The 20,947-nt window shown below is 46.1% G+C and overlaps 1 protein-coding gene across 9 annotated transcripts in view; it reads right to left on the bottom strand.

Annotated features, from left to right (window-relative positions):
• The window catches only part of CACNA1B (calcium voltage-gated channel subunit alpha1 B), a 259,792-nt gene that overhangs the window by 149,341 nt on the left and 89,504 nt on the right, over positions 1–20,947 (bottom strand). For all 9 annotated transcript variants that reach the window (XM_010720794.2, XM_031556155.1, XM_031556154.1 and 6 more), the window contains 3 exons: positions 16,293–16,384; positions 13,585–13,737; positions 9,220–9,407 (listed from right to left, as the gene is read on the bottom strand). In XM_010720794.2, coding sequence (XP_010719096.1) covers positions 9,220–9,407; positions 13,585–13,737; positions 16,293–16,384 — 433 coding nt within the window. The remainder of the gene's footprint in view (positions 1–9,219; positions 9,408–13,584; positions 13,738–16,292; positions 16,385–20,947) is intronic.

The following is a 20,947-nucleotide window of genomic DNA, read 5'->3' as shown; positions in this document are numbered from 1 at the left end:
AAAAAAAATTGGCCAAGATCCTCCCAGCTCTACCTAAAGATGTTTCATAAAGGTTTTATGCAACATGTTAATTAGAGCAGCAGTGCAAGCTTGGTTTGTCAGGTCTCAGTCAAAAACTTGGTGCAAGTCTTCGTAAGCGTATCTCTTGATATAGCAAATAGAAACTTATATCCAGGTCAGGATGACCATCCTTGAAACTGCTAATTAGATTAGAGCAGAGCAACTCTTAATCACAGTGCCACAACTAAACTTGTCTTTAAAGATAGGAGAATCTTGAATAAATTAATTAGTTCATTAGCACAACTAGCAGCCTGCAGTAGAGAGATGAGCCCTATCTTTAACTGACCAATTTAGGTTAGAGGCTGTAGCAGAGTTAAGTGATACAAATATGTATAAAAGAGCATAGTGAAAATCCTGGGGTGTGGTTGCTTTGTGGAAGACCATCTTGCACAACTTTGCAATTAATCAATATCTTGTCTCTGTGTGTGATTGGATTATTGCACACCAAGTAACAAATCCATCTTTCACATAACAAGTTGGCTGGGAAATCAGAAGCCCTGCTCAGCAAAAGTCTCCAAATGTACCTGCTTCCCTCTTGGGAAACAAGTGAATGTATGTTTTTAATCCAGCCAAACGCCAACTGGTTTAGTAGAGTTAAATGGCAGCACAGCTGCCAATTCAATGGGCTGGACCCTGAGCTCCTCTGTGGCAACAAACCCCTGTAAATCTGTGCATCTCTCATTTGATCAGGACTTTTCAGTCTAGACAAGGTGATTTTGATTTAGAGCATGGCTTGTTACATGAAGTTATGCTGCTTTTCATACTTACTGGATGATTACCTCCTGTAAGAGAGTAGTTGAGTGCATGCCTGACTTTGATGCGTGGATCTACAAGCAATAAGGGCAACAAGAGCATTGCTTGAAGAATCATAGAATCATTAAGGTCAGAAAAGATCCAACCATCAACCAATCACCACTATGCCCACTGAACTATGTTCCTCAGAAGATGCATCTGGATTTAAAAAACCTCCCACTTGAAAGTCTCTGTAACTCTAGTAGATTTACCAGTTGGAGGAGAAAGGAGAAGAGAGGCTTTGCTTGCAAAGGAGAATGATGAACCTCCTGCCAAACAGCAGCCTCAGTTTGCACCTTGTAGCACCCTGAGATGTGCCAAAATGCTGAGCACAGAGGACCTCTGCCCCAGCAAATTGTTCCTTGCCTCCCTATTACTGACACAGCACAGAAAACAGACCTGTGATCACCATCTGTGCAGGTTCCTAAACCCAGCATCCCACCCACACACCGAGCATCCCACTCATCCCACTGTCAAGCTGCCTAACAACAGCACAACCCCATATGCCAGTACTGCACCTCTTAGCACAGCTCATCAGTGCCCCAGGGCACGCAGTCTGCAGATCAAAGACATCATCCTGAATCCCTTGCACAGCCAGCCTCTTCTGCAGGAGCACCTAGCATTAGGTCTTCTGGATTGCTATAGGAACTACAACAGCAAGTAAGGTCTTCACTTTTTTCTTTTCTGCTTCTTTCTTTCAAAGAAGTTTTCTCTTATTCTTTTCCACTTCAACCACAGATGTAGCAGTCATGGCTCAAGCAGGCTGGCATGCTTCTGAAAGCATCCAGCTGCTTTTATTTCCCTTTGTAGGAAACCAATTGCAGGGCATGTAAGAGAGCTGCTTATCCCCTCGCTGCTGTAATGTTGTCAAGCTGCAAGCGAATTTCTTCAGCTGGAGTTTTCACTTCTTGGCAGGCACTGGTGATTAAGCTGTTGTTTGGAGAGATTTTCATTTCTTTTCAGAGAGCAATTGCTCTGTTGAAAGGGCTCTTTAAGTTTGTATGATGTATGTCATTCTCCGGCTGTATGTGTTAAAGTCTCCTATCAAAGCCTGGAGGTGGCTGCCCCACAGTCATTTTGAATATACCTTCATTGAGAATATTCAATAAAACGCAGAAAATACGGTGAGGCACTTAAACACTTGCTCAACTTTACATTTCCATTTGCTCAAGTGGTTTTCTGAGCAGGGCAATGTGCTGAATCAGGGCTGAAATGCCCTACCCTTTCAGCTTTACAGAGAGCTTCCAGCAGACGTGGGGGCAGACAGCCTGTTTTTCCAGACAGATGGAGACCTGGGCATGGCCTGAGACATGCATCAGACCTGTCTTAGCATCTAGACATTGCAAAGCTACTTCAGCCTTAGACAAGCTCCCCATTTGCTATTACATTATCTTTGGAAGCACACACAGAGTGCCATAAAACACAATTGGATCTCCGGGGGGCTGTGAGAAAGAAGGGGATGGACTCTTTAGCAGGGTCTGGGGACAAGAGGAAAAGTTTTCCAACTAAAAGAGGAGAGATTTACACTGGATATAAGGGAGAAGCTGTTTACAGTCAGGGCAGTGAGGCACTGCACAGGTTGCACAGAGAGGCGGTGATGCCCCATCCCTGCAGACAGCCAAGGTCAGGCTGTTGGGGCTGTGAGCACTGCTGGAGCTGTGGGTGTCCCTGTGCACTGCAGGGAGTGGGACCTGATGGCCTTTAAGGTCCCTTCCAACTCAAACAATTCTGTGATTCTAAAAGATCTGGGACCTCACCCTTTGGCAAACAGACTCTGTGGTGCTCCAAAATCCAGGAGAAGTGGGAGGAAGGCATGAATAAATGGATGCTGGCCAAGGCAGAATTTAGAGTGGTGAAAATCTGTTGTGCAGGCAGGTCATCCTCCCACACAAGACCCATCAGGGGTGCAGATTCCTCCCATTTAGATCTGTCTCACAGGGGCCAGAAGAGAAATTCAGCCTAGCAGGTGAAAGCTGTGCTGCTCATTCGTGCTAATTTATTATACTGCTGTATTACATACAGCCAACCAGGTCTCATCACTAACAGTGCTACTCCAAAGCCTGTTGTTAGACATCTCCCTGGAGAAACCCAAGGGAGAAATCCAGTCCACCTTCTGCCCCATAGCAAGGTACTCAGGACAGAGCATGGAGTTCTGGGGAGGGTTTTAAGGCATGGAGAACACTTGTTATTTTCACGTAGCCATTATGTTGGTGCCTGGAGCAGGATACGAGTGGTGGGTTGTTCTGTTTGTGCAAGAATTTTTGAAGCCTGGGAGAGACGCTGAGGACTACACGACTGCCACAAACAAGTGATAAGAACAGCTTAAATGAATGAATGTCATCCTCAAAGATGCGTTTTTCTACACAGTAATGATCTTCCCTGTTGTTTGAGCCAAACACGCGTTGCAACAGCACGATGGGGATGCAGCAGGCTGAGAGCCAGCATGGGTGAAACCCACACCTCTGTAACCAGGTCTGCGCATCAACCCATTCCAGACATCTCTGCTTAATTTTCCTGTAAGCAATTGGTCCTACTGAACCACCAGAAACCAACACTTGCTGCTGCTGAGGGGTAGAGGGATTATCCATCACCCTGTGTGCACGTAGGTGGTGCCTGACTCTTATTAGAAGATTACAGTCATCCTAACTGGATAGTAAATACTATTTAACACTAACAGCATTCAGGGATTTTTCCTTCTTTCCGAAACTGCAGGGAGGAAAAGAGCATTGTCATTCACATCCGTGCAGCAGCACTAACTCTAGTACAGGTGCTGAGCTGCCATTGCTCCAGCATGCATTGTATGTGCACTGCCAGCTCTGTAACCAGTGCTTGTATATGAGCATCTCTCATCATGCTCAACATATTTCCAAGAGCAACCTCATTGTGGCAGTGAATGCTCAGTGCTGGTGAACACCAGATCCCAGGGATAATCCATCCCCTAATAGTGCAGCAGGGAATTTTGCTGTGTATGCTCTCCCTGCACTCACATCCCAGGCTTTAGGCAGATGCCACATTCCCAAATAGCATTTTGGCTGAGGCAACACAACATCAGAAAGTCAAAAGTCCCCAGAAACACATGTGAGGTATCCAAACAACAAGCTAAATCAGATTTTCTTCTGCCCCAATAAATTCCAACACATCCACCACCTCTGGGCTGGGCATGGAACAATAATTATATCCTGACCTTCTCTTCCTGTGTCTTTGTAGGAAATTCAAAGACACAAAAAGGAGTGAAAAAATACCAAGTGAATCATCCTCAATTCAGTGAGGGTATAGTTCTAGTTGAGATCCAATTTAGGGCAAACTTACATTTAATTTGAACTGTTCCTTTCTACTTACAAGCATATTAGAGGTTAGGCCCAGTCCACGCTCTTGTAATACCCATTGGACACTAATATTTGACAGTAGAAAATAGAAGAAACAGGAAAATCTCTTGCCATTAAGATCAAAAGAGAGTGAGCGTACACTTTGACATTTCTCCTTTCCTGCCAGGAGTGCCTGTTTTGCAAAGCAAATTCCACCATGTTATCCTTGAGCTCCTGCAGAGGAAAGATAAAAGGTGAAAATCTGGCTCTTTGAAAGTCAACATCCAGCTTCCTACCAGCTTCAAGTGAGTCAGGTTTGAGCCATGGTTTCCTGTAGGAGAAACGGGGCCACAAAGCTCCAAAGCACGCTCCTCAACTCCTTGGAAGCTCAGTGTGCTGCAAAGGCACGACTGCACCTCCCAGAGGGTTATGTACCAGGAAACTGCAAGAGGACCACAGCACAGAGCCCAAAAACCTTCCCAAACAACTGAGTATACAACAAAAGCGCTGAGCCCCAACCAACCTCAGCCATTAGGTCTACACGAGGTATCTCATTTACAGTTATCAATAATATCCCGCGTGTAGTTTAAGTCCCTGTGGAGTAACTGGTGCTTCTATAGAGGACAGCAAGGCGTTTTACAGCTGGGAGTTCGTATGCAGGCACAAAACATCTCTGGTTTTTCACACTTTGCAGAGCAATCTGAGGTTCCCCCAGTGATCAGGGTCACGGGCAGGAGAGGGCTCATGATGGACGAGAAGGTCCTTGTATGGGAAAAGCTGAGAATCATTGCTGTAGGAAGGAAACCAAGACTTATACTATCATCTGCTTCATGGGTGTCCAACCTTTTGGCTATTCACATTAAGTGAATGGCAGTTGTATTGGGCTGCATACACAAAGGTCGCTCCAAAAGTCATGCCTCCTGTTTACTTCCATAGAAAACTACAACTGGAACAAAGAGCACAATAACACTACTTGATAGAGCCAAATCTCAGCTACAAAACACTATTTTTCAACATAGTCGCCACCATTAGCTGTGCATTTTCACCAGCATTGAACAAGAGCCTACATGCCACACCTGTAAAATTCTGCACCAGTGCAGGTAACTACTGTCACCACTGCTGAAATGCAGCCCACCCACTGCCTCTCTGTGTTGGTCTCCATAAATATTCAGCATATGTCAATGAATGTCATTTTTTCCTTGTGGAGGAATTTGATGACACACTTTTGCTCCATATGCACTTCCATGTCAGATGCCATTCTGTCAGACTGCCTCTCTGGTGCCGTATGTCACACAGCAACAGGAATATTGGTGGGAAGGTTCAGCCTTTGCTGCCAAACCACCGACACAGCTTCAGCTCACCTATTCTCCTTCCCCTTTGGCAAAAACCTGGAGGCATTTGTGGAATTGTTCTCCCTCAGTGCTAACATCCCCAGGTCATTGTCAGCTGTGCTTCCGACAGGATAACAAGTGCGTCATGATAATATTTAGCATATTAAAATACTTTGTGAGAACTAATTAATACATTTACATAATGGTCCCAAGAGATGCTCTGATCACCAGTTACCACTTATGAGCTCAACAATAGTTCTTTCAGGCACATGGGAAGCAGACAGTGCAGCTCCTGCTGTCCTACATCACTCCCATCCCTGGTGTGATACTCCAGGTGAACATTACTTACTTACTTACTCTGAAACAGGTTGCCCAAGGAGGCTGTGGATGCCCCATCCCTGCAGGCATTCAAGGCCAGGCTGGATGTGGCTCTGGGCAGCCTGGTCTGCTGGTTGGTGACCTGCACATAGCAGGGGGTTGGAACTGGATGAGCATTGTGCTCCTTTTCAACCCAGGTCATTCTATGATTCTATGATATGATTCTGTGATTCTTACTATGGGAAGGCCCTGTCCTGAGCAAAGTCCAATGTCAGCACCACCAAAGCAGGACTCAGAATGGTGCATCAGCCTGCTGCAGTGGCCGGAGCATCTTGAACAGCATTGCTGGTGATCTGGTGCTCTAAGGAGGTTTTCCCTCATTTCCCAGTCCAAAAGATGCTCTGTCTCTACTTCGGAAGACAAAAGGTACTTTTTTGTCTCCTGTCCTTTGCATACAGTGACCTCCCCAAATCACCTGTTGCTCCTCACATCCTTTCTGGCTATAAACAACGCTGCAGCCGACAAATCTGCAGCCCACAGAAGTGCTCTGTCGGAGATATTGCTCTGGTGTTCCTGTGCTGCTGACTCAGGAAGAGTTTTCCCCAGCTTATTCTTAGCGCGTTTCACCTGATTAACGATTCAGTCTTTTTGCTTCGAGCATAAATCACCCTCCAGATAAAGCCTTGCTAGAAAGCTTTCTTTGGCCCCAATTAAAAGGAAACTCTGGAATTATAAACAGTGGATCAGCAAGGAAAAACTGGGCTGAGATTCGTGAGCCAGCATTCTCTCTGCCCTCCTAATTCCTCAATTTATCACGGGAGGAGTGGATACCCGCAAGGTAATTACTGACTGCAAAGCCTTGCCTTTGATGGCAAGGAATGTATGGAAGTTGCATCTGCACACCATGTGAAGTCATGAAGAAACCACTCGATAACCCTCACAGAGCTACTCTCACTGGAACCTTTGGAAGGACCTGAGCCAGGCCATTGGACCCGAACACAAGCTCCCTCTTTTCGTGAGCATCGGTTTACATCAACCTTCAGACACAGCACTCATTTTTCTGTCTTGAAGCTGCTTTCAGGGCAGACGGCTCTGTCCCCTGGTAGTGTCAATGCAGAAGTGGTAAAGCAGTCTCACCCTGCGACTGACCCCATCCTGACTGCAAAGACAAATTCGAGCTCTTAGCACCCCATCGCAGGAAGCAGAGCAGTAACAAAGCCCCATTCATGCAGCTCGATCAATCAATCACTATTTTGCAGCAGGAAATGAATGGCCCATTAAGGAAGCAGTCGGTAACCTCAGCTTCCCAGTAATTGCATTCAGTCCTACGCTGCCTGGCGTCCCAGGGATTTCAGCCCTAAGGACAGACCCGAGGTGGGGCCATTAGGAAGAAGGGTGAGCAAAAGCAAGGCAGCAAACCCACCCCAGCCAAGCAAACCCTGCATATGGCAGTGGTCAGATAAGGGCAGGGGAAAGGGAAGATCAGCCTTCCTCTGCTCCTGCTTGGTGAGAGAAGCACCAGCTTTGTTCCTTATTAATGCATAGTCACAGTTTACAGAGACTGTATCTTGTAGTCTCACAGACCTTTGCAAATCTTAATTAAGCTACACGTTGAAAGTAGGTTCATAGCTCCGACGAGGATCCCACACCTGGGGAATGCAGCTTTCCTTCAGGAGAGCTGGCAGAAAAATGCATTCCACCACTGCTGGATGCAAGAGGCAACACTTCATGATAATCCAGTATGGCTGCAGTAGGAACTCATGATTGCAGCTGAGGTGTGGGACAGGTCAGAGCTGGAAGGACTCTTTGCACTGCTGTTAGCCTCTGGCACCCACTGCACCATGTGTGCTGCCATAACTGCAGCAAGGTTTGGGCTTTTTACTTCTTGTTTTTTCTTTTTTCTTTTTCTCTTAGTTTTTTTCCAATTTTCTTTTTTTGCTTCTTTTTGACAAACCTCGAGTGGGCATGGGAGAAACCAAGATGAAAGCCAAGCAGCTAGGGAACAGCCAATGACTGAAGCTGTGAAAAACTTAAGGGTGCATCTTCTCCACCCACGTCTTTTCTTGGCTGCTAACCTGCAAAAGGACAGCCAGCTCTTCAGCCAGCAGAGCAGCACGGGGATGGGGCTGAGAAGAGGGGCAGAGCTGGCTGCAGGCACCAGATGTGGGAAGGCTGCAAAGTGGTTTGGTAGCACTGCACAAAGCACACTGCAAGTAAACCATCCAGAGATCCTCCAATCCAACAAAGAACCCATCAACCATTGAAACCCAACCAGGGTTGGGGGTCTCAGGCAAGGCCTGACGTTGTACAGCAAATGCATGCTGCATCTCATCCAGGCATCTATTTCCAATTAGATTAAGGGACATCTAAAATGATACTATAATAATTTTCAAAGCAACCCCCACAATCAATACCCCAATACTAAAGTTTGGTTTTTTTGCATGTGGTACAAAAAGCAGTTTGGGAGAAAATGATCTAATACACCACATATTGATTAATCAATCCCAGTCGGGATGCTAATGGGCTTTTCTTGCAACAGTTGGCGATAGAGGAAGGAGTGGGATTGTTGAATGAGAGTGGGAGAACCAGGTTGTGTGATAAACTTTCAGGGCAAGGGGATGCAATGGGGAAATGGGCCCTTCTAGAGATTACTTTAAGCAGGTAAGGACTTGGAAGAAACGGAGGAACTGAGCTATGAATGGTAATAAATCAGATATATCAGCTTCAAGCACTGACGATTTGTACCTTGCAATTTACCGTGGTTGGTATTAATAATACTTCCCTGTTGCTACAGAAACCCTCACAGGAAGGTCTGCAGAAGAGCCCAGCGTGGATCCAAAGCCTATAATGAAGTATATGGAATATTTTGTAGTCTTACCAGTCAGGGAAATGGTCTATTAATGCCTGCTATGTTTTATTTTCCACACTGGCACTTCTGCCTAAGACAGGACGTGGTAATTCAGATCATCCACGCATAGCTGTCAGACCATCCTTTCTTCCACAGTCAACAGAAAGAAGCAGCTGATGCAGTCATACGTTGCTAAGTCATCCCCATTCCTAAAGTGAGTTGAAAAGTGCTGTGTCCTTTGTGCCCCTGTACTGGATAAAGTCCTTTACTATCCTAGGAAATGCAAGTACAAAACACAAGGATCATCCTTCAGACCTGTTACACCCACTACGAAAATATGGGAAGAGCTTAACAAAGCATGAAGGTGGGGTCAGCTCTGCAACAGGCACAAGGCCCACACTGATTCTCAAAGACTCAAAAAGGATCCCCTCCTCCCTCTCCCCCCCCAAAAAAAAGCCAAAAAAAGCCAAACAAATTGACTTCTTGTTTTCCTGTACAAACATTCTCAAGCTAGTGCAGTGCATACCAGCACCCAGGAGCCCTACAGCCCCAGCTGCAGACTCACATTGTAGAGGATGTCGGTCCATCCCTCCATGGTGATGCACTGGAAGACGGTGAGCACAGCAAAGAGGATGTTGTCAAAGTTGGTGATGCCATAGTTGGGCCCTTGCCAGTACTCCCTGCAGGTGGTCCCACTCTCGCATTGCCTGGCAGGAGGTTCCTCTCCGCAAGGAAAATCTCCCACCTCTTCACCTGTACAGGAGAACAGAGGGAGAAAAACTTACTGACCAAAGCCAGCCACGCAGCTGGAACTGCTGGATCCTCTTTGCACCATCACACAAACCTGGTTTGAGTTTCATGATTCCTTGGTGCCACTCTGGGCATGTAACAGATGTTACACTTGTACAAGCATTTATATACTGCCATGCTTTAAGGGACAGTTAAGTGGCAGAGTGGAGCAGAACTACCTCTGAATGCCCACAGTTTGCCCCAGCGCTCAGCCACATCATATACAGAATCATAATCATCTGGGTTAGAAAGATCTTCGGGATCACCATGTCCAACCTGACCTACCGAGTCCCATCACTAAGCCATGCCTGTTGGTGCCACCAATGAGAAGCACTATAGAAAAGAAATAGTGCAGTAAAATAAAATCAAAGGTTTGGAAATGGTTGTGTACAAGAAGATGCTGTGAGATATGGATACAGCTTCACACAGCATAGCTAATTGCTCAGCTCCAGTCTCATTTTAAAGCTCCATGTTTCTACCCCAAGGTCAAAGACGGCATCCAGCAGCAGGGATGGGGCTGCTCCACTGAGCTGCTCCACTGAGCTTTGGTTCAGGCAGTGCAAACGGGGAAGCAGTCTGCAATGGTTCAGGGCCACTGGGGATGGCCAAAAGTGTCCCACGTCTTCCAGGGCCAGCTGTGAGTCATTGCATCCCTCCAGAGACATGAGCGCCAGCAGAGAGCAGTTTGGAAAAATAAAGTGCTGGGTTTTCAAAGTAAATAAATACACCAAACAACGTCCCTGCTTACACAGAGTTGCAATTCTGGAAATATTAAATGGTTTTAAAAGCGACACGTTATGGTGGTGGAGCAGCAAACTCCACAAAATCAAATTCACCAGGGGGAGGAAACAAAATCAGCACTAACAATAATTAGGAATAATCATTCCACAGAGCAAAGCCTGCAGGAGGAAAACAAACCCATCAGCGTGGCTGCAGGATGTGGATGTGTGTAAGTGCAGCCTTTTCCTGTTGACTCAACACCTCAATGCAGGGCATCGCTCCCCAGCTCCCAGCTGGGTCACTGCAGGCTTTGGGAAGGGGTTGGTGAGACAGGGCTGTGCAAAGAAATATCAAACCTGGCTCCTGCTGACCGTCTGTGAGCTCTAATAGAGAATCTCTCTCTTTGGCCTTTTGCTGCTCTAAAAAAGTAGTGAGTTTTTTCTTTCGGACAGAAAGACATTGACAGAGCAGAATTGGTCCCTACCCTCATAACTGGGGTAAAGAGAGGAGGAAAGGGAGCACACCAGGGAAGAAGTGGGAAGTAAATGTGATGTCCCCTGTTTTTTAGAGCAGATTCAGAGTGTTTGGCCTGGGCGAGCTGCAGAGGACATCTGCTTAAAAACTATCCTGTGTCTGCAGAGCAAGACTGCACGGAGGCTGCCAGGAGAGGAAAACAAGTCTGGCACCCACCAGACAATACCCAGCTACCAATGTTTTTATCCATTTCTCATGCCCAGCTGAGTGCTGTCAGCCTCAAATGAACTTTTTGCCATATTTTGGTCCCCAGCATCCCTCTGTCATAGTCTTCTCCTGCAGGGTTTCCGGGCCCGTAGGGCTACAGCAACATTGACTGCTGACACTTCCACTTCCTTCCCTCCACAATGACCTGAATTCATGACTGATAACCCTCACCTGGTCCCCAATCCCGGGAAAAAATCTCCGGAGATTTCTCACTTTGAGGATTTGAATAGACACCAATGTGAGCAAGTCCTCATCCACCAATTTGCAACCCTTTGACAAGGGTCATCTTTTTAACGAGGTTCATATTCGCATGCTGAAGTCAGCTTGCAGAGCCAGTGGTCTCAGGCCTGTGCTCGTTAATGCACCTCTTTGGAGCTGATGAGCACTTAGGGTTTAAAAGGCTGAGCTGACAGCATTGTGGGATGCTCTGCTGCTCCGCTCAGGGACTGCAGAGCCAGGAAGCCTCACTGCCTTTCCAGAAGCATCATTTCCTGAAAAGCAGGTGGCATTGATCCCCATAACTCACCCTACAACGAGGGGAGGGGAAGAATAGGGTTCAGTGCCCATAAGAAGAGCCGCTTTCTGCACTACTGAGATGCCAGGTGCTGCAGGGCAGAGATGTGACATGCAGCATTTTCTGGCTGCGCTCCCAATTCCTGGCTGGGGGTCACTCAGCAAGCAGCAGTCGCTTGCACACCATGGGGCACAGTGACAAAATCTGTTCTCAGCCCCCAGCTTGGCACTGAGACCTCTCAGTCATCGCTGATGTCAGGGTTGTTTGCAGAGAACAGAGTGCTGGGGTTTATTTTTCCATTCCAAGCTAACTAGTTTTCTGGGGAGGAAATATGAATACATCTGAATTATTTTGTTCACTGGCTGCAGCCACCCCAGCAGAGAATGAACTGCAGAGCCCAGTGCTCCCAGCCTGCAAGCTGAGGGTGCAAGAACTCACCCAGCTCATTCTAGGGCTTCAACACAAAAAATCTGAAAATGCTCCTCAGCAAATCTTTTCTTCTTGTTATTCTTAATTGCTTTCTCCTTGCCATCTCAGTGAGAGCATTGCTATTTCCTGCACCTCTTGGTCACCGTTATTGCTGTTCCTCTGCAGTCGCTGCAGTGAGCTGAGACCTTTTCTGCTTGGCACCAAAATGCACACACAGCAAAACAATTTTCCTCTCCTACCCCTCCAGCCCAAAAACTTCTCTGGTAGATCAGTTGGACACCAGCACAGGCTGCCCAGGGGGGAGGTGGAGGTGCTCCAGAACTGTGGAGATGTGGCACTGAGGGATGTGGTTTAGTAGACAATATTGGCAGTAGGTGGACGGTTGGGTTGGATGATCTTAGAGGTCTTTTCCAACCTCAATGATTCTGTGAAACTCCATCTCTTCTAGGAATCACTCTGTGCTGCCCACAAACAATCTCTAAACACCTAACTGTCCTGTACAAGCTGTGTTCTGTTTTGTTAATGTTTCTTAGGAACATAAGCAAGAAAACAATTTCTCCCTCTTTTTGCTAAACTCTGTGTAAACTGAATATATTAAACTGTTTCCATGTTGTTTATTACAAATCCTTGTGAAGGATGCCCAGAGATTTGGCTGGGATGTTCTTTTATTACCATTTGAATGCACATAATAAATCAATATGAAGACCTATTAGTGATAATCACTGAAAATACAAGACTGTGCTTTAAAGACAGTCAATTATACCTTAAATTGCAATCTTTTGGAGACAGGAACAATATTTTCATCTGTGGTTAGTCCAGATAATCAGCACCTATTAGCGCTATTGTAGCAGGAATATTTAAAAATTACATGGAAAAAAATGGCTTTTTTATTTTAATTGAAATGAGTTCAGTGAAGCTGAGCACCTGTTGCACTGCCAATGCTGCATGATGCCTGCTCCTATCCACCTCATTCACCTTCATGAGTGCTCCCTGCTCTGTTTGAAGGGCATTTTTAACCTTTCTGCATCAGAGGGCTCCTTACTTTTCATCTATTTACCTGTTTGTTTTTTCAAATTTTTGGGATTGCTCCCAACCTTTCCAATATTACCAATGGCACTGACATCCTCTGATATCCATACAACTTGTCCAAGAGATCTTGCAAGGAAATTTCCCTTTCGCTGCAGTTTGTAGAGCTAAACCCACTGATACCAAACAGAGACCAACAAGTTGAAATAAAAAGCTGCCCTTCAGTGGGCTGTAACCATTGAAATTCGTTTCTGTATATCTATTATATGCCTCTCTGGAGGTGCCTGTGGCCATGGCTAGAGTCCTGGGCTGCCTGGTTTGGCAGGGGGCCACCAGCCCATGGCGGGGCAGTTAGAACTCGGTCATCTTTCAGGTTGCTTCTAACCCAACCATTCTGTGATTCTGTGATGGCTGTGAAACAAATCTCCCATGAGAGGAGGCCCTGAACACCTTTGTATCATTCTTGTGTAGACTGACAGCAATCCACTAGCACCGAGAGCTGGTGTTGAAGGGGCAGGAGGACCCATCCCAGGTGCACAGGATGAACAGAAGTCTGTTAACTCAGTAAAGATGGGAAAGGAAAAGCCAATATGAGAACAGGATGGGGAAAGGAATCTTATGGAGATGGAAAAGATAGAAATGGAGATGGAAAGCATGGGATCTCAGAGTGCCGCGAGATGCACTGGGATGGCAGCACAGCTCCAAACTCACCTGTCTCGTTAGAGAAGCAGGTTTTGTGAAACTTCCCCATGTAGAACTCCAACCCAATGATGGCAAACATCACGATGGCGAAGAAGAGGAGCAGCCCAATCTGAAGCAGAGGCACCATTGCCTTCATGATGGACTTGAGGACGACCTGCAGACCTGCAGGGACAGGGAAATACAGGTCATCGGGGAGGGAAGGAAAATGAGGGCTGGAGCACGGGGGTGAAGCAGGGGACACAGGGCATCTAAGGGACAGATTAGGACTGAAACTCCACGCAGTGCTGCTCTTCTAGGGCGCTGTAAAGACACCTTCACACACTCGATATTTCAGACACGCAACCAGGAAAGTTATTTTCTTCTGATCTCCTTTCTTCAGATCCGAGATTCAAAGGTCTCTTAAGCTTCAGAGACTTAAAAGGACTTTAAAAGGACATTCCCTGCAGTTGGTGGAGTCCCCAGATTCAGCTGGGGGCCAAACGAGGCCCTTACAGCATCTCCCCTGACAGTGCCAGTTGCCTGAGGTCTGCTTCCACAAGACCAGCACAGAAGCAAAAGGAACAAAACCAGACTCAAATGTTCTCCCAGGGTTCTCCATCTATAGCTTTTTCAGGCACTAAAACTCATTTTCAATTAAAACTAGGGGAGATAAGGCTAGAGAGGCGAGATGGAGGTGTCAGATAACGTCATGCAGACGCACATAACAAAATAAATTCAGCGATAACTGGCAGCTGAAAGCCACCTTGGTGGCCTGCTGTAAGGTGCTGAGAAGGAAGGGTCATCGCTGTCTCACCACCTTGCACTGCTGAGAGCACTCTGAGGGCAATACAGGATTAAAAAAAAAGCGTTGAGATCTGTTGGAGAGGAAAAAGTACCTAGAATGTAGGAGAGAAGCATATAAGGTGATTGTGTGAATGAGCATTGAGTTTTACATTTACTACAGGGGGAAAAAATACACACTGCTCACAGCTTTCAGTAAATCAAATAATGCCATATGGGAAAATATCGTTGCCCAAAGAGGTGGTGGTGCCCCAGCCATGCAGACACCCAAGATCAGGCTGGACGGGGCTCTGAGCACCTAATGGAGCTATAGGTGCCCCTGTTCATCACCAGGGGTTGGACAACATGACTTATAAAGGTCCTTTCCAACTCAAGAGATTCTATGGTTATGATTGTGCAGGCCCAGGGCATGCCAGCAGATGGGAGAGCACATCTTACCCAGACAACACCCCCCCAAGGGATCACAGCCCCTAGCAAGGACACCAGGGCTTGGCCTTTCTGTAAACATTTATATCATCACTTGAGCCCTTTATTTTTTTTTCCTCAGCACTCAGTGAGCTGATACTTGTGTTGGCTGGAAGTAATTTAAGTCAAAATTCTCTGACTTGAGGCCCTTTTCCCCATAGCAGTCATCAGCAGAAGCAATATCTTTTATTGAAGTGACTGCAGTACGTGGAGAAAGAAGACAATATTTCAGGTGCACAAGGTACATCCTGAGCTACCTGAATAAAAAATATATCAGATAATAAAATAAAATAAAAAATCAGCTTTTCCCCAAGCCTTATTTCTCCAGCATCCTTGGACACAGACACGACAAACATACAGCATTTCCTTTTTAGATATATGTTAGTAAGTAGTGCCTTTCAGAGCCAACCAAGGACCTGACCTATTTGGGCATTCAGACTAAAGCCCTGCCCACGAAAGGATGCTGATCTGGGGAAAATTTGCTGTTAGTGCATAGCGTAAACCTTTGCTTCATTTCTACAGCACTGGCATTTGATCCTGAGGTAGCAGCCGGCCAGCAGGAAAGGAGTTAATGCAGAGCAGAGCCTCCCCTGAGCTAAGAGGTTTCCCTTCACTGGCTCTTGCTAGAGAGAAGACCTCTCTGTTCCACATCCAGAAATGAAATACGCTCCTGACAGTCAACTGTGCAGAGCAACTGTTGAACAAGGACAAAGAAACATAGAATCACAGCATTTCCAAGATTGGAAAAGACCTCCAAGAGCATCCAGTCCAACCATTCACCTCTCACCAATATTTCCCTCTAAATCTTCTCTCCCAGTACATCACCTAGATGTTTCTTGAACACCTCCAGGGTCAGAGACTCCACCGCCTCCCTGGGCAGCCTGTTCCAGTGCCTGACCAGTCTCTCAGAGAAGAAGTTTCTTCTGATTTTCAACCTGAATCTTCCCTGGCACAACTTGAGGCTATTCCCTCTTGTCCTATTGCTCAAAAAGAGCAGCAAGGAGCGGTGTTGGTGCTGGGTGGTCTCAGGCTATAAGCAAGGCACGATTTATCCTCATCAGACCCTTCACATCAGCATGTAAAATAGACCAAGTTGCCAATGAGAAGATAAGACCGAGTCCTGTCTGTTCCTTGCCTTAGGATTTTCCCCGCTGTGAGTTACTGGGCTGGTAAATCAGTCAGAAGTTCCAAGGTCAGGTCAAGGGGTCTGAAAGCTGTAAATTTCTATTCTCAGAGCTTTGTATGTGAATTGAAACAATTCAAACCCAACGACAAAGGAGTCCCAGGACAACACCCTGCCACGCACCAACAGAATTCAGGAGCTACATCAGATGGCTGCACCAAAACTGGGACAGCAAAAACCCTGAGCCTTGAAAGCGTAAGGGAAGAACATATTGTTCATAAAAGCACGTTAGACCCCAAAAGGTATAGAACCCATTTGGCTGTGAAGGTAACAGGTTCATGGCACTCACTTGGGATTCCTGACACCAGCTTCAGTGGCCGCAGCACACGGACGGCTCGCAGGGTCCGCAGGTCGAAGTCGGTCCCAGCAGTTGCTAGAATCCTAGAGTTCAAAGAAGAGAAAAGAAAAAGAAAGAAAAACGGGATTAAATGCAAATTCCTGTTTCCAAAGCGTGGATGGGCATTTTTCAGGCTGCTTCAGTTTTTATACCTGTCATTCATTGGATCTGCTGAAAACCAATAGTTTGCGTGCTTCTCCTAAGCTTTACTCAGACATGGGAAAATCCACAACACCTTTATGAGGCTGTTTGCATTTAGAGTGGCTCTGGCTCTGGCCCTTACAGAACAGCACCCTGTACTTAGAGAACACATGCCATTTTAAGACAGTAAGAGGGAAAGAACCCCCTCAGCTGTGCTAGAAATTACCTGCCAGAGCTTTTTGCAATAAATTCAGAGATCCCTCAGGTACCCATACCCGGTGTTTCATAATATTTAAAGAAGTTTCTGGTTATACAGTTTATCTCTGCAAAATTAATTTTTGTTCAGGGAATCTTATTTGAGGAGAACATCCAGAGAGTAGAGCGTGTTTCCTCTGATATGCTCACATGGCTCTAAGAAGAAATACAGGTCCCAAAACCAAATGATTCTTAAAAATGGAGTAGTTTCAGAAAATGAAATCACATTGGTGTTTCAGAACGCAGTAAAGGAAGAACATAATAGAATCACAGGATCAGTAAGATTGGAAAAGAACTCTAAGATCATCTAGTCTAACCATCCATCATCAGCACTGCCTAGTAAACCATGCCCCTTGGTACCACATCTACAGGTTTCTGGGACACCTCCAATGATACCCCCACCTCCAGGGCAGCCTGTGCCAGTGCATCACCACTCTTTCAGAAAATAAATTCTTCCTGACATCCAACCTGAACCTCTCCTGAACAGGGATATCTACAGCTCAACTGGGTGCTTGGAGTCCCATCCAGCCTGACCTTGGATGTCTACAAGAATGGGACATCCACCATCTCTCTGGCCAACCTGTGCCAGTGCTTCAGTACCCTCATGTAAAAAACTTCTTCCTTACGCTCAAGCTCAATCTCCTCTCTTTTAGTTTGAAATCATTTCCCATTGTCCATTTCCCTCACAGCAACACACAGAAACACTCTGAGAGGTGTAGAGCACCCGCAACGTGCACCCAAGATCAGCCTCCAATCGCCCACGAGCCATTTTGCTCAATGCCTGATAACGTGTAGCTGATCTCTCAGCCAAGTGGCCAGCTGCCATAAAAACACAAAGAAAATCAGAGTTATGCAGAAGGAGACATGTAGTTTCATTATGTAGTATGTATTATGCAGGATGTCTGGCAAAGTGGCCATGCAGGATGGAGCTGTGCTCACAGTTTCCAGAATAAAAGCCCTGTCCTTGACTTACTGACTGACTTAGTGCTGCTGCCAAGTGTGGGCCAGGGAAGAGCAGGCTCAGCATTGCTGTGCGGAAAGGGCCAGACTCAATCAGCAGGAGGTGCTGGAGATCAGGAAAAGGCATGCTGAGATGCTGGATGGCAACAGAGGCAGCAGCAAGCCAGAACCTGAGGAGCAGAGTATCTATTCTATAGGACACCTGTTCCTACATTTCCACGACCTGAAAATTCGTGTTACATCAGCTCTATTGGTGCAATTTGAGCAGAAGCAACAGGAGATGACTTAAACCAAGGGCTATCGTATTCAGAGACTTTAATTTTTACTTTCTGCTCTTGTGCCAACGATTTTGCTCCTCTTTTCCCTTCCTTCCATCCTCACAACATAATTGCTCGCTTATAAACCTCAGCAGCAATGGAACCGTGCACACTTCATGCTGAAAGATAATCTTGAACATCCACCTCAGGTGTTGCTGCTAAAAGCACAATTAGTCTCCAGTGAGCTAAGATGGATTTGTGCTGTCATCAGGCAGGTTTGTGCCACGGGCTGAATGGGAGGGATACTCTGTATGTTCATTAATTTGCTTTTGAGCTCAACAAGGACAAAACAGGAGTGAGTGTGGGACACCATCAAACACTCCCAGGGCATCAATGGCTGAAGGTCTTTACTCAAGTCCTGTCTTCTTCAGTGGTCTTGGTATTAAAAAAACAACATGTGGCAAACCTCCTTAGTCAAAAACTCTAAGTATTCATTAATTCCCACATCATTAATGCTGTAATTCCCTAGCCAAATAATATAGGGCACTCTACATCCCGCCATCTCCTGTAGTTGGACAGCTGGTCCATGGATCACGTCAAATCTCAGTCTAATCTTGTGACCTGTCCATGTCTACATGGCTGAGATGTAGCTGCCAACTCTGTTCATGAATCAGCCATGCTGAAACACCATAAAGCCCCAGACAGATTTTGACTAGAGAGAGAAATACACAGCAGCAAGCTAAATAATGCTACTTCCAGTGAAAGAAATGGATGAACAAGGGTATGAAGTGGTAAAATAGGCAACAGCTCTGGGTCTAGAAGCCCTCATTTGAGACTTGCAGGTAAGTGAGGCAGGTGGTGAGAAAGCCCAGGTGGGTGTTCAGCTTTGAGCAATGCATTTTGCACAAGGAGGGCCAGGTGCTGCAGCCTTGCAGGCTGTGCACATAGTGTCTGGGAAAGAGACAGGTAGGATCTGGGGCTGACTGCAGCAACACGACTCATCCTGGCCTGGGGCTCCTGAGACATTTCTGGAACTGCTTTACACTGACAAAAGGCTGTTCACACCAGCAGTCACTTCTTGCCAGCTCCCCTCTCTCAGCCTGGATGGTGGGAGCAATTGGAAACCATTGCTGGCACAGACAGGTGGGGAGGGTCTGCTCCAACCAAAGTCTGAGGGTTTGCATCTCCTGTAAAACACACTGCAGCTCTCTTTGCATTTGTTTGAGTGCAACAATACCTCTGTGCCATTTGCCTTTTGTACAGGCTGGCCATCAGACCTTTCTTCCTCATATGCTACTGCAGCTCTAGGGATCTGGGCACAGATCCTGCTAGCTCAGCAGTGCTCAGGGCTGCTGCACGCTGCTCCTCACTTAGATGCTACGTTGGCTGCACACAGTGCTCTGTACTACCACCTCCACACTAACAAGCTCTGACATCTGCTCCCAGACACAAAGGCCAAATTTGTGATAAATGCCCAAAATCTTTTGTTCTAAGAAAACCTGGAATCAGTTATAAAAAGAACTCATTCCTCTGGGTATAAAAGGATGCAAAGAACAGAGGGGAAGTGTCCTTTCTGAACATTATGCTAACATAAATAATTAGCAATCCGCTTCTGGAAGTACCTGAGAGCTCAGTATTTCTATGCAAACTGCTTCCACAAGACACATTACCACGCAATGCTGCACATTTCAGAGCTGCCTGATATCAGTGCTACCTCCTGTTATCACTGTCCATAAATCACACTGGAGGCCACAAGAGATGCTCGCCAAAGAACCGGGGCTGGCTGTGAGTCCAGCAGCTTTGGTGTGTCTGCTTGCAAGCAGATAACACAAAGCTACAGCAAACAGCAGCAAGATAAAGAACAGAATTATTAACACTTCCAAGTAGGTGTCTCTGCTGGACAACACTGGGTTCTGCTAGAGGAGAAATCACTGGCATAAACATAGGCATTTTTTAATGAAATCTTTTCGGTTGTAGTAAACTCTAGTCCTAGAAAGTAAGTGGAAAGAGCAATTTTTTCAGACATCTTATCAGAAAAAAAAAAAAAAGAAACCATTCATAAGAACTGAGTCAAACTCTTCAGTGGGATTAGGAAAGAGATTAAATACTGATGAGACAGCTTTCCTGGAGGGAAAAAGAAGAAAAGAAAAAGATCCAGTTTGCAAGAAGCACAGAAGCCACCTTGTGAAGAGAAATAGCAACCACCAAACCATACCCATGGAATCAACCCCTCCTAACACAGACACCTTGGCAAAACTGACCCCAAAATATGGGGCCACAGTGATTTCCAGGTCCTTCACCAACACTGAAACCAATGGGAAGAAGGAGAAGTAGGCTTGTCCTCCCTATCTTGAAGGAGCCAATACTGATGGCTGTCAGCTGTGGTAACTCTTCAGAAATATTGGTCAACCAGTTTAAAGATGCTTCCCCTTTCTATGGGAGGCCTGTGGCTGATTGCCATCTCAATCTGTGGTCTTCCCCTTGTATTTCTATCTGATTTCTCCTCCAGGAGACAGAAACAGACCCCAGCCCCATGGCAGCTGACACCACCTCCAGGATCACTGCCACTGTGCTTGCACTATATGGATGCCTCAGTGCTGGAGAACCCACAAGCAATCATCTAAACGCTTGACAAATTTACAGGTTAAGTTTGTTGGAAAGAACTATATATGCATATTGAAATGAAAGATTCTATCAAAAAGTTTCATTGCCTTAAGAAAAAAAAAAAGGCCTCTCAATTCATATTAAACAGACAGGCCTTTTATTGGGTGCCTTTTGAATGGCTGCGATGTCCATCCTGCACAGCAAATGGCTCTGCTCTGACTCAGGCACCAGCCCACTATCATCACGTTCCTGGACCGATTACTTCAGATGCTGTAGTAGCAATTTGGAAGGGAATCAGCCTTATTTGGGGTCAGAATCAGGCCAAAGGACTCCTGGATTTCTAGGTTTTGGGCTCTAAATTAAAGAAGCATTGACACACGTATACACCAA

The sequence above is a fragment of the Meleagris gallopavo genome, chromosome 19, assembly GCF_000146605.3.
Source record: "Meleagris gallopavo isolate NT-WF06-2002-E0010 breed Aviagen turkey brand Nicholas breeding stock chromosome 19, Turkey_5.1, whole genome shotgun sequence".
NCBI lineage: Eukaryota > Metazoa > Chordata > Aves > Galliformes > Phasianidae > Meleagris > Meleagris gallopavo.
Note: the sequence above shows the minus strand (reverse complement) of the source record. Positions and strands in the feature narration are given on the sequence as shown.